This window comes from Danio aesculapii, chromosome 1 (assembly GCF_903798145.1).
Source record: "Danio aesculapii chromosome 1, fDanAes4.1, whole genome shotgun sequence".
Classification (NCBI taxonomy): Eukaryota; Metazoa; Chordata; class Actinopteri; order Cypriniformes; family Danionidae; genus Danio; species Danio aesculapii.
In genome coordinates, this window is record NC_079435.1 from 8,057,825 (window position 1) to 8,072,277 (window position 14,453).

Consider the following 14,453-nt stretch of genomic DNA (forward strand, 5'->3'; position numbering starts at 1 on the left):
ATGCACACTGAAAGTGCCCCACCTAGATTGTGTTTTACTGCTGCCCGAAGGGCTCTGTGTAGGTTGACATCATTTTAGTATTGAAACACAGTCCAAATCTCGCACATAAAGGCAGAATCGTGTGTTGTTGTAAGTGGATATCATGTCAAAGGGCTCGTTTTGCTTACGTGTCACTATGTCAACGAAGTTCATTTCATTTGCAGACATCATATAAAACACAACAGTTCAAATAAAAACACCATTTACGACAATAATAACTAAAAACATACATATTAAGAGCTAGTTTAAACTTTGTTTAGATAAACGAGGCCTGTATACAGAAGACATTCACACATAACTGACAACCCAAACCACATTAAACGACAGAGTTGATCAATACCAACATAAAATATGAACAAGCTTCGTGTTTTAGCAAAAATCTAGCTCGCTCTCAGGCATGTGCATACATGTAAACGTGAAATGACTTTGACGGCTAATTCAGCTAACGGCTAATAAAACTGACGCGCTATCGCGAGACATGAACACGTAAACTCAAAAACACCAATGTATATCTTCGAATAAAACCCTTACGCGCTGATAAATCATCTATAATCCATCCAACCTTCCGTTTATCCTGTAAAAGTCCTTTAATAGTGTCAGCGTGCGGGGAATTGTGTGTTAAACTGAAGCTAACTAGCCTGTGCTAACCTTCAAGCTCACTGTAATGACAGAAATCGCGTCAAGTAACGCATAACACCAGATGAAACCTCCGGAAAATAGCGTAAAACTGCGTGAGGATATGGGGGAATGTGAAAAGGCCAGTGCTGAGATGATTTAAAGTGTGTTTTGGGAGCTGCCAGCTCTTACCTGATCTCTCAATGATCCCCTCTGAAGAAGGAAGTCGGTGACATGAGATCACACGAGCGAGTTTTACTCCACACTAAACTCGCATAAAAGTCACATTCATCCAGCTTTCTCCCTAAACACAACACACACCCCGTGCAGAATCTGATTAATGCATGTGCCGAAATGCTCAGGCTAACATTTTAATGGTATTTTGGTTTAAATGTATGCGATTTGGTGCGTAAATGTGATAATAAAGCAATAAAGATACACTGTGATTTTACAAGAAGTTGACTGTGGTGAATTTAGCTAGAGAGGTTTATTGCTTTTATAAAAGGGTTGTGCAGAAATGTGATTAAAATATATGTTTATTACAGTAATTATTCGCGATAACAGGAATTAACAGTCCTAATAATTTATTCTGTATGCTGTTTACTGTTGCCGAGCAACTCTAGGCGCATTATTTTTTTATTCTTTATTAAATCTCTTCAGATAGCAAATAAGCATTATCACTGTCTGTAAATAAACCCCACACAACATACATTAAATACATTAATTAATATTAAATCAACAAAAAAATGTAATGGATTAATGAATAAATTATTATTATTATTATTATTATTATTGATATTATTATTAATAATAAAAATACTTTTAATGCGTTTCATTCAACATTCCGTTTCTGTAGTTTTGTTTTGACTTAAATAAACAAATAGTTTTGTCCTAAAATAAATAACCAAATAACTATTATATTAGTATTATTATTCATATTATTATTCATATTGTTATTCATATTATTATTATTATTATTATAAACCAAATAAATGTAGCCAAAATAATATAAATTAAATAAATTCATATAAAATAAAATAAAATAAAATAAAATAAAATTAAATTAAATTAAATTAAATTAAATTAAATTAAATTAAATTAAATTAAATTAAATTAAATTAAATTAAATTAAATTAAATTAAATTAAATTAAATTAAAGCAGTCGGCTAATGATGAAAAGATTTTGCATAATTTGTTAGGGAAATTAAGATATATGCATTAAAATGGCAAAACTCAATGAAAAGTGACAGTAAACGCAGGTTACTTAATACTATATTCTGTAATAAAAAGATATTATATAATAAAATTAAATTAAATAAAAGCAGATGTCCTGTTTATATGCATTTGTATATATAATAAAATTGCATTCTACAATAAAACATTATAAAAGGGATTCACTAACTGTCTAGGGATGTTGTTCTGTAATTTGCCATAATAAAATATTATTCTGTAATAAGAGGTTGGCTAATAAGGTAGAGATTTTGTGTAATTTGTTAGGGAAAATAAGGTATTTGCATTGAAATGGCAAAACTGAATGAAAAGCAACAATAAAAGCAGGTAGCTCAGTACTATATTTTGTAATAAAAAGGCATTATAATAAAAATAAAAGCAGATGTCCTGTTTATGTACAGTTGAATTCAAAATTATTAGCCCCCCTTTGAATTTTTTCTTTAAATATTTCCCAAATGATGTTTAACAGAGCAAGGAAATTTGCACAGTATGTCTGATAATATTTTTTCTTTTGGAGAAAGTCTTAATGATTCTTACGTCAACTGTATGTATATGTAAAAAATTAAATAGTAGTATTAAATGAAACAATATAAAAGTGATTCGCTAACTGTCTTGGGATGTTGTTGTGTAATTTGTTCTAATATATTATTCTGTAATAAAATAAAATAACAGCGGTTGGCTAATAATGAAGAGATTTTGCATAATTTGTTAGGGAAAATAAGGCATTTGCATGAAAATGGCAAAACTAAATGAAAAGCAACAGTAAAAGCAGGTTACTTAATACGATATTCTGTAATACAAAGATATTATCTAATAAAATATAATGAAATAAATTACATAAATGTTTATATAGTGGCATCGCAGTGGCGCAGTAGGTAGTGCTGTCGCCTCACAGCAAGAAGGTCGCTGGTTCGAGCCTCGGTTGACGTTTCTGTGTGGAGTTTGCATGTTCTCCCTGCATTTGCGTGGGTTTCCCGGTTTCCCCCACAGTCCAAAGACGCGCAGTACAGGTGAATTGGGAAGGCGAGTTGGCGGTTCATTCCTCTGTGGCGACCCCGGATTAATAAAGGGACTAAGCCGAAAAGAAAATGAATGAATGAATGAAATGTTTATATATGTATATGTATGTAATAAAATTGTACCATGCAATAAAACTATAAAAGTGATTCTCTAACTGTCCAGGGATGTTGTTGTGTAATTTGTTATAACAAAATATTATTCTGTAATAAAATAAAGTGAAAGCGGTTGGCTATATCATTTTAGAATTTGTTAGGAAAATAATTACTATCCTTAAAAAAAATAAATCAACTATAAACGTGTTTAAACTGTGCGCATTCATTAATACCATTCCATACTCTATAAAATAAAACTTGATAAAGTGATTATATATTATTTGGTCAAGTGTAGTTAAAGGAAATACATCTGCATCGGTCACTTTGTGTAACATTGGAGTGCTAGTTACAGGCTCGTAGCTAGGTTGGGTCGGGTGGTCCGAAAGACCCCTCTTCACTGACAAAGGTCCAGAATTTGTCCCACATGAGTTCATTTGTCCATCGGAAAAGGTTTTAAGACCAAGTGGAATCCTCTGTTGGCTGTTGCTTGGATGTGACTTCAGCTGATCAGTTTTGGCCTGTGCACACAATTATTGTTCATAAGTTCAACATCCAGCTGTGCAAGAAAACATACAATCTGATGTAAGAGAAGTCATCATTCACTACTGTTTTGTTTTTAAATAGAGAAAATATTTCACAAGTAACTTGGTAAATCTTGGACCTTATTCTTGAAACAAAAAATAACCAATGAAAGTGTGGTATTGTAATGAATTTTCAAATGTACTTTTTTTTGGTTATGATGACCATCCGACAACCTATTTCAGCTAAAATAGTGCTTAAAATGTCACTTAAATGCACTATTCAAATCTTATAATTAAATAGTAACCTAAACGAGGCCTTTTGCCACTTTTTGAGAAAAAACTAACCACCCTTTTTCACCAGGGTGGCTACGGGCCTGAATTACCTCATAATACCTCCCTGTATATTATTAAGACTGTCACTTTATCATATTTATCATATTTATAAGCTTTTTGCACTATATACTGTCTTGCATCTGCACAACTCTGGTTTACACTCCTTGCCATGTGCCCTTAAGAGTAATTTTATTGTTTACAATTTAAATCTTTTAGATCATAATATATGTGTAATTGTACTTATTGTAATTTCTTTTTAAAATTCGACTTTTTGACCCAGAAATTGATCCCATTTTTGACAGATGCCAACAAGCTCCAGCTACCCTCTACCATACCTTCTGGCTTTGTCCAGAGTTAATCTCTTTTTGGACATCAATCTTTAAATCAATATCTGACATTTTTCTTCTAAAAATTGAACCGTGTCCTTTAGTGGCACTGTTTGGACTCAATCCTACAAATGTATCGCTATCATCTTTGCAGTCAAATGTATTAGCCTTTTGCTTAATAATTGCTAAAAGAATTATCCTATTGAACTGGAAAAAACCTTCTCCGCCAAACTACTTTCATTGGATGTATGACCTGTTACAGTTCATTCAAATAGAACAAATTTGATATACAATCAATGGCAAAACAGAGGATTTCTATACAGCTTGGCAACCTTTTCTGTTGTATTTTAAAAAATAGCTTTATATATCCCGTCTTGCATATTTAACCCTGTCAGTATGTCTTTTTTCTTCTTTTTTCCCCTCTTGCTTTTGAATGACACAAACTTATCTAAGTGTGTATTAGGAAAAGAAATTTTGTGATATTTTACATTTAACGGTAATGGCCTACTTGAGTGTCATTTGTTAATTTATTATTATGTATATTTCTTTTTTTCTCTCTCTTTTTTTAATGGTTTGGTTTGTTTGTTCCTTTTTTTGTTTGTTTTTTTTTTTGTTTTTGTTTACTTTATTTCCATCTCAATATGGTTCAGAGAGTAAGGAATGTGTTTAATTACCACTCAGCATTTCTCTCCTCAACTTTGTGAAAATAATGTGTTGTGGTTTTTCTTTCTCTCATTTGTAGTACCTCTCTGATTAAGAATTGTTAATAAAAAGAGTTAAACTAAAATTCGACTTTTTGTAATAACCTTATCTTTTTATTGTAACATTATCGGTTAGGCACCTACTGTCTGAGTAGCGCAATTTCGATTCTCTGTATGTAAGATTAGCTCATATCCCCCCAAATATTATGCCATTGTTTTAGGTGCAATCCCTGATTGTGTTATACCTTTAGTTAATCTGGCCCTAAAGGTTCTTTAGATTCTTTTATTTTTGACCACACAAATCTTTTTGTTGACCAAACTCTTCTGAGTTCTTTGTCAAACAAAGATATTTGCTTAGTTATTCATAGTTCTCGGATCTCTTGAACAGGTTTTTGGAATAATATATTTGGTGACATAGATTGGGAGCAGTTTTGGCTTCTTCTGAAAAAAAAAAAAAGATCTAATAAAGCTTTCAAAGTCTCAATCAAAATAATTCATAACTGCCACCCAATAAATACCAAACTAGCTAAATTTAATAACAATATTTCCCCTAAATGCTCATTTTGTTGTCAAAATGATGAAACACTAAATCGTTTATTACTGTAAAGTGTTTTGGGTTGACTTTTCCAATTTCCCCAAAAATTGTATTCTTTGGTTACTCTCTGAACTTAGATCCTTCTCATTGTAAATGTATTACTAATTTATTGCTATTTCTGGCTACATTTTGCATCCGTAAATGTAAAATTTCCAAGGAAACATCCTTGCTTTTTTAATTTCAGAAAGGATTTTGATTTATATGTGAACTCCTTAAAAGACTCTAATAATTATATTGCATATAAAACTCTTTCTTGGTGTAAATCAAACTTTAATTTGCTGAATTTTTTTTTAAGTAACCCTTTTTGTCTCTTTGTTCATGTTGTATCTTTGTAAATGCTCTTTCTTGCACAACAAAAAAAGTTTAGAAGGTTAATATAACTTAGTCATCCCAGGGTTCACAAAAAATGAAATAAAAAAACTAAAAAATAAATAAATAAATCTTTCAACCAGTAGTTGGCAGTAAGTGCGCATGAAGAGTTTGCTTGTTGACACCACCGAAGAAGAGCGAGCGAGCGAGCGAGCGTCATGTGTTGCAGTGTTTTGCTTTCGACCACTTCACTTTTTTCTGCCGTAGCATTATTACACTAACAGAGTAAGTAACGAACATAAGTGGATTTTAGAAAAGCACTGTAGACTTTATGTGTACACAACAATGATCTCGTGTTATAATATGGTGTGTGTTTTCAGGAGATGCCTGTGTGTTTACTAGTAAGTGAAGGTAATTCACACAAACCCATTGAGCTTCATCACCAACAGTCTGTGACTCTGGGTCGAGGACCAGAAACTAAGATAAAAGACAAGAAGTGCTCAAGAGAACAAGGTATTTTATATGAGTCAATGTAAAAAAACAAAAAGGAAAAAACTGAGGCTTTATTTGAGAAATGCTCATAATATATTTATATATTTTTGCAGTTGAATTGAGAGCTGATTGCAATAGGGGATTTGTCACTGTTAAACAGGTATGATTGACTACTATTACATTAAAGGAAATATTATAACAATATATAATGTGTCAAAGATGCAAAGTCGTTTTCAGTACACCAATAAATTAAAGTTTTTGAGGTAAAGTTGGTTTTATATTTAGACTTTCTCCTTATTAAAATAATTTCAGAACGGTATTGATTGTTGCACACCAAAACGGGACATCTTGTCTTTGACCCAGCTATTATAACAACCTTACAGAAATTAAATTTAGAAAATGTAATAATTAATGCTTGAACTCGTTTATTTGATGTTTTTTTTAATAGCTGGGTGTGAATCCTACACTTGTGGATGATGTGGTTGTGGGCAAAGGCAATCAGGTACAGTGTTATTAATTTTCAGAAAAATTATTTAATGTACTGACTCAATGTATATACTTTTGAACAGACGCTGCTGTGAAACAAAGAAATATGTTTAATATACATACATAAATATATACAGTTGAAGTCAGAATTGTTAAATTTCCTTGCTCTGTTAAACATAATTTGGGAAATATAAAAAAAATAAAAAATTCGAAGGAGGCTAATAATTTGTACTTCAACTGTGTGTGTGTGTGTGTGTATATATATATATATATATATATATATATATATATATATATATATATATATATATATATATATATATATATATATTTATGTGTGTTTTTTATTGTGTGCGAATTTTTTTTTATAAATTTCTCAGTGAATATAGGTCATATTTTGGTGCATTTGAACAAAACAGATTTAATAAACAGATATATTTATTAAAATAATATTTTAGTCACTGAACATCTGTAGTAATAGAAAGAAAATACATTACATTTATGCAAAAACAATTACAAACTACAAAAAAATAAATAAAATAAAGTTTCTCTTGATTTTTTTTATTTTTTTTTATTTTTCCCTAATATATAAATTTGGCCTATAAATTTCTGGAGATATAAGTTATTTTGTTGGATAAGCTCCAGATTTGGCTTCAGTACTGACTAATGTAATATATATATATATATATACACACACACACACACACACACACACACACACACACACACACACAGACACAGACACAGACACAACCTCACAAAAGTCTTGCCATCGATCCCAGTTGTAAGAGCAAAAAATAGTAATGCCATGAACATTATTGAACATGTTTAAGGTAAGATGGAGGAGGCATTGAAGATGAATGCAGAGAATCTTGATAAACTCTGGGAGTCCTGCAAGAACGCTTTCTTTGACATTCCAGATGACTTTATTAATAAGTGATTTGAGTGATTGCAGAGATGTATGGATGCAGTCCTCCAAGCTCATGGGAGTCAGACACAATATTCACTCTTTTTCCACTGCAGCATGACTTTATATTCTATACTGGACATTATTTCTGTTAAGTGACAAGACTTTTTTCTAAGCAAAGTCAGACCTTACTGTCCTAATGAAATAATTAAAAATCAAAGCATGATCATTTTTTATTTTGGTAAAATAAGCGTAATCTAGAGGCCTTTGCCTTTCATATAAGCCACTTCTGATACAAAATGATCAACTAGAAGTCAAGTTATTAATTTTTGTTCCAAAAACTAGGATAGGCGACCAGACACTTGTCAGGTAGTGTATATATATATATATATATATATATATATATATATATATAATGCAATACAACGGTATAATATATGATAATGTAACTAATCAAATCAAATTTTACACAAGGCAAAGTAGAAAAATGAAAAGTGTTTATTATTATTATAAACACCAGACACATAAAGCATTAGTATTTGCTTGAACAAAAATATTCTATGAACAAATCTACAACATCTAATATGCCAAGTGATTTTTTTTATATATCTGATGAGATTCTATTAATATTTTATTCTGCTTCTAGCAAACCTACTGTGTCCATAAATGTCCAGTTCTCTTGTAATTGAGGCTGTATTGTACAGGTCTCTGATCTTCTTAACATCACACAAACCACATGTCGCCCACCTCTACAAGCAGGTGAGCATAAAGCCGGGTCAGATCCTCTACATGGTCAATCAGCAGTATCCCTTCAGTGTGAAGTTCACAGAGGACATGTCCAGACCCAAACCCTCCAAAAGAGCCCAGCAGATCCAGAGCCCTTCAAAAACAACAGCAGATGTTTCAGACAGCCCGCCTCCACCCAAAAAAACAACACCACACACTGTGCAAAAATCTGTGAGTTTCTTTTATATGTATAGATTTTCAATATTTGTGCAATAAGAATATACAGTGCTCAGCAGAAATGAGTACACCCCATTTCCAAAATGAATATGTTTATAAAATTCTCAGTGAATATAGGTCATATTTTGGTGCATTTGAACAAAACAGATTTAATAAAGAGATATATTTATTAAAATAATATTTTAGTCACTGAACATCTGTAGTACTAGAAAGATAATACATTACATTTATGCAAAAACAATTACAAACTACAAAAAATAAATTATATATATATATATGTAATATTTTCCCTAATATATAAATTTGGCCTATAAATTTCTGGAGATATAAGTTGTTTTGTTAGATAAGCTCCAGATTTGGCTTCAGTTCTGACTAATCTATATCTATATCTATATATATATATATATATATATATATATATATATATATATATATATATATATATATATATATATATATATATATATATATATATACATACATATATGCACAAATATAATATTGTAAAGCTTCCTAAAAAAAAATATGAATTTAAAAGCGAGATCTGTGAGGGGTATTTAACTCGTATATACTCTTAACTTATTATGGTCAAACTTTAGGTTTTCATAAGGTAATGTATTTACCAACATGATCTAATAATGAACAATAATTGTGCAGCATTTATTATTCATAGATTTACTAATGTATTATTAAAATCAAAATTCATTCTTGTTAAGATTAGTTAATGTACTGTGAGTGAACAATGAATCATTTTATTTCTATCAACTAAAATGTTAACAAAGATCAATAATACTGTTATAGATGTACTGTTTGTTAGTAAATACATTAACGAATATGACCTTATTGTAAAGTGTGTCTGTTATAATAAAGTGTGTTATATGATTTTCAAGTTCTTTTACTTTAAACCAATATTTTCCATGAGGTTGGAGAAAATGTTGTAGGTCCTTATTGATGATTTGTTGAAATGCTGATGTATTTGACCACATCTTGAGTGTTGATTTTGGGCTAAAACTCTGAAAACACCTCTGTTTTGAAGGAATCTGCTGGACACTGGAGTCAAGGGCTTAAAGCATCAATGCAGGACCCCAAAATGCAGGTTGGAGTGTGTTATTTATAATACATTCATATTATATATGGTCAAAAACAAAATTATTAGCCATCCTGTGAAATGTTTGTTATTTTTAACCTGCCAAGTTAACCTAATTAACCTAGTTAAGCATTTAAATGTCACTTTAAGCTGATTATTAGAATCTTGAAAAATATCTAGTAGACTATTATTTACTGTCATTATGGCAAAGATAAAATAAATCAGTTATTAGAAATGAGTTATTAAAACTATTATGATTATAAATGTGTTGAAAAAAAAATCTTCTTTCAATTAAGTGAAGTTTTATAAACTAATTTCGAGAGGAGCACGTGATATGATTGAGCACGTCTGGCCACTCATCTGTAATCAGTAATAATCCAATCAGAGTGATCCTAGTTTACTATAAATGGATCAATTTCTCCCTACTGTTCTATCTTCGTTTGGTAGAATCCCCCCTTCCACCCCATCTCCTCCTTTTCCTCCCTTTTCTAAAGGGGGAGCTCTCGAGACCTACCTGATCTCGGATCTCCTGATATGCTTATCGACCGGGCGGGAGCCCTGGGCTCAAATATCTCCGAGCTCAGGGTTCTCTCCTAGGACAGCATGCCAAACCTGCTTTATACGCCAAGCATATCTAAGTGGGAACTCTTGAAACAGAAATTGGAGAAAAACAATATACAGGGGGGCTAATAATTCTGTATATTGAGCCTAACAGCTGTTGTGTTCAGGTGTATAAAGACGACAGCGTGGTGGTGATAAAGGATAAATACCCAAAGGCTCGTTATCACTGGCTGGTTTTGCCGTGGCAGTCGATCTCCAGCCTGAAGGTGCTGCGCTCGGAGCACGTGGAGCTGCTTAAACACATGCAGCGGGTGGCAGATCAGATGGTGGACCAATGTCCCGACACACACAGACTGAGCTTCCGGATCGGCTACCATGCCATTCCCAGCATGAGGTACACGCCCCTGCACACTGATTGGCCGGTGATGAATTAAAGAGGACCTATTGTGCAAAAATAGTTTTTTTAATTTCCAAAAAGGCATTTTTGGAGCTTTGGTGTTGCCGCCATTTTGAATATAATTTAGGAAATTGAAAAAAAAATTTAATTGTCTTTAAAAATGCAGTAAACTACATTATTTACCACAATTATGTTTTAGAAAAAAATGTTACATATGCTCAGGTAGATTATTAATGAACATATCCCTCTGTACAATTTATGTCTCATTTAGATAAAATAGCCTTTAAAATAGGCTTTGAATTTGAAATCTACAGACACAAATTGATAAAGTGTAACAAAAGAAATGCTAAAAGTGTACTTTGGATATTTTATTTACATCTGACTGTAGTGTGTAGATTTTCAGATGAAAATAACATGCTATGAACAGCCAAAAATGACCAAATCTCAATATTGACAGGTGCATAAACACAGTGTTTTTGCGTCTGGCCTTAATAAGCATTTGGGGTTTATTTCTCCTCAGTCACGTTCATCTGCACGTCATCAGCCAAGACTTCGACTCGCCGTGTTTGAAGAACAAGAAACACTGGAATTCCTTCACTACAGACTATTTTGTGGAGTCTCAAGGTGAGTGGAAAAAATGAAATAAAATCTGCATGAAAACAGAAAAGATGCGCTCTTTTTATTTATTTTTTTATTTTATTTTTTTTACTATTTTTGTTAATAATGTAAATGTTATTTAAATATACTTAATGCAAGCTCTATAAATGCATAAAGCAAATAAAAAAATCCATATAAAACAAATATATATATATATATATATATATATATATATATATATATATATATATATATATATATATATATATATATATATATATATATATATATATTATATTGTTAAATATACTAATAACTAAAACGATTAAAGTAATTTAAACTTTAGGAGTACAGTAGTTCAGAAATAATAATTGATCAATTAACTGTACATTTTTCAAATCAGAATGTACAAGTTTTTGCATCAAATTTTTAAAGTGCCGTTTGTTAATATTGATGAATGCATTAGTAAACTAATTAACCACGAGCTATACATTAAAAAATGTAAGTTTTAGAGTTTTTTTTTTTTTAAGTCAGGATAATTGCGGATCACTAAAAAAAATATTAATAATAATTAAAAAAAATTAAACTATATAAATCATAAATATGATATTTTAGTTTACTTATTTAGTTACTTAGTAATTTATGTTTTGTTATAATTTTAATTGGCTGTATGTTTTGTGTCAGGATAGTTTAATTTTAGTTTCACTTTAGCACAGTTACACAAAAATAAGAAAAAAGGTATATACATATACAAGATATATACACAAACAAGCATTTTGGGACTTGTGGAGCTGCTCATCGATGGATTTGCTCTTCAGTGTTTGGACTTTCAGCAGTGAAAATTAAACCACACTGAACTGAACTTCAACTCTGAAAACTAGACTGACACAGTTTACATTTACTAGAACTTCTATGTTAAGCTGCTTTGACACAACCTACATTGTAATGCACTATATACAGTGTTCATACGGTCATGGAAAGCCTGGAAAAGTCATGAAATTTTGACATGGCATTTTACAGAAAAACCCACAAAGTTTTGGAAAAGTCATGGAAATTAGTTTAGCAAATATCTGTGTTCTTGAATTAGGGCTCCGCGATATTGAAAAACTCTGACATTACCATATGTTGTATTTCTGTGATGTATATTGCCATGTGAATACAATATCAGCAGATGATTTAACAGGTTTATTTGGATTGTTTGCGGGGATTTTGTAGAGGAGTGAATCTCGAATAATACATAACAAATAAATTACAAGCATGGATAAATAAAATATAGTAAAGATAAAAGTGATCAACACTGCATAGTCTTAATTGCATATTATTTTATCTTTATTAAAGTTTTTAAAAAATTACTTGTAGCCGGATGTTTTAAACTCAAATATTGAAATGTTCAGTCACAGGCCGTAAAGGGACAGTTCACTCAAAGATTAAAATGTACTCACTATTTACTCACACTTCACATGTTTCACTAGTGTATTTAATTGTTATTAAATTGTCTTCTTTTTGTGTCCTATTTTAAAAAAATAATGTTTAAAGCAAGTGAAGGGTGTAAAGAAAATGGTAAGTAACGTTTGGGTGAACTCTTTAAAAATGCATGCAGATGATAAACTTTTACTCCATTATGATTAAACTCTATATATATATATTAAACTAGAATCCCAATTTAACATTGCTTATCCTGTGGTGTGGCTATTGCGGATGAACACATTGTGATATCGATGCTGAAACATTATATTCTGCAGCCCTAACTTGAATATAGGTTGGTTGTCTACTTTTTCTGCCCTTGGCCAAAATCATGCTCTCACATTAATAATGCTGTTTAAGCATTATCAAAATCTATTTTACGTAGATATAAAGCAAATTTAAACAAAATAGATTGAGGCACATTTTATGAATCAGTAATAAATTTAAACATACATTGTTTTTCTTATTATTTACCATGTATATATAGACATTACATGAATCAATAGAATGTATTTGAAAGTTCTGGAAAAGTCTTGGAATTTTAGTAGTAAAATGTGGATGAACCCTGTAATATATATACAGTTGAAGCCCGCTTTTTCTTTCAAATATTTCCCAAATGATGTTCAACAGAGCAAGGAAATCTTCACAGTATGCCTGATAATATTTTTTCTTCTGGAGAAAGTTTTATTTCAGCTAGAATAAAAGCAGTTTTTAATTTTTAAAAACCCATTTTAAGGTCAATATTATTAGCCCCTTTAAGCCATTTTTTTTGATAGTCTACAGAACAAACCATCATTATACAATAATTTGCCTAATTACCCTAACCTGCCTATTTAACCTAGTTAATCCTTTAAATGTCACTTTAAGCTGTATAGAAGTGTCTTGAAAAATATCTAGTCAAATATTATTTACTGTCATCATGGCAAAGATAAAATAAATCAGTTATTAGAGATGAGTTATTAAAACTATTATGATTAGAAATGTGTTGAAAAAAATCTGCTCTTCGGTAAACAGAAATTGGGGAAAAAAATAAACAGGGGGGCTAATAATTCTGACTTCAACTATATAATAATAATTTTAATTATTATTATTTAGTGTAAATGTGCTAAAAACAATATCCTGACATAAAAATACAGCTAACAAAAAAAAAATTACTAACATTTGACCAAATATACATTCTACAAGCCGTTTACAAAAACAAGCATTTACCTGTGTGATGATCAAGTGAAACAGTCATGGATTTCCCCCCCCCCGCAGATGTGATCTCTATGCTGGAGCATGATGGGAAGGTGCAAGTGAAGGAGGGTGCAGGTGAATTACTAAAGCTGCCGCTGCGCTGTCATGTGTGCGGTAAAGAACAGACCACCATACCCAAACTCAAAGATCACCTTAAAACACACCTGCCTTCATAAAAACACCAACTACGCCATAGGTCTCGAACTCAATTCCTGGAGGCCCGCAGCTCTGCACAGTTTTGCTCCAACCCTATCAAACACAGCTGATCCAAGTAATTGAGGTGTCATGAACACATTCATTAGTTGGATCAGCTGTGTTTGATCAGGGTTGGAGCAAAGCTGTGCAGAGCTGCGGCCCTCCAGGAATTGAGTTCGAGACCTGTGAGCTACACACACACATTGTTTATAGTCACGTTCAGCTTGCAAACAACGCAATGAATACTGTTAATAAACTCATTCTTCATGCATTCAGTTCATAAATGC

General features: G+C 31.4%; 2 protein-coding genes across 16 annotated transcripts in view; one reads left to right on the top strand and one right to left on the bottom strand.

The window, feature by feature from the left end:
• The window catches only part of osbp (oxysterol binding protein), a 37,214-nt gene extending 36,266 nt beyond the window's left edge, over positions 1–948 (bottom strand). For 12 of the 14 annotated variants that reach the window (XM_056456483.1, XM_056456472.1, XM_056456479.1 and 9 more), the window contains exon 1: positions 847–948. The gene's annotated coding sequence lies outside the window, so the exon portion shown is untranslated. The remainder of the gene's footprint in view (positions 1–846) is intronic. The other 2 variants (XM_056456478.1, XM_056456474.1) reach the window with 1 other exon arrangement.
• Positions 949–5,975: 5,027 nt separating this feature from the next.
• On the top strand, positions 5,976–14,438 carry aptx (aprataxin). Of its 2 annotated transcripts, XM_056456485.1 has the most exons (9): positions 5,976–6,066; positions 6,162–6,294; positions 6,387–6,433; positions 6,722–6,775; positions 8,426–8,623; positions 9,666–9,725; positions 10,445–10,671; positions 11,195–11,298; positions 13,993–14,438. In XM_056456485.1, exons 2-9 carry the CDS (start codon positions 6,165–6,167, stop codon positions 14,145–14,147), a joined length of 975 nt encoding a protein of 324 aa, XP_056312460.1. In that variant the 5' UTR covers positions 5,976–6,066; positions 6,162–6,164; the 3' UTR covers positions 14,148–14,438. The 2 variants fall into 2 exon arrangements, with proteins under 2 accessions (XP_056312460.1, XP_056312461.1); XM_056456486.1 differs by lacking the exon at positions 5,976–6,066 and having other exon boundaries at positions 6,251–6,294; positions 8,371–8,623.
• The last annotated feature ends 15 nt before the right edge of the window (positions 14,439–14,453 follow it).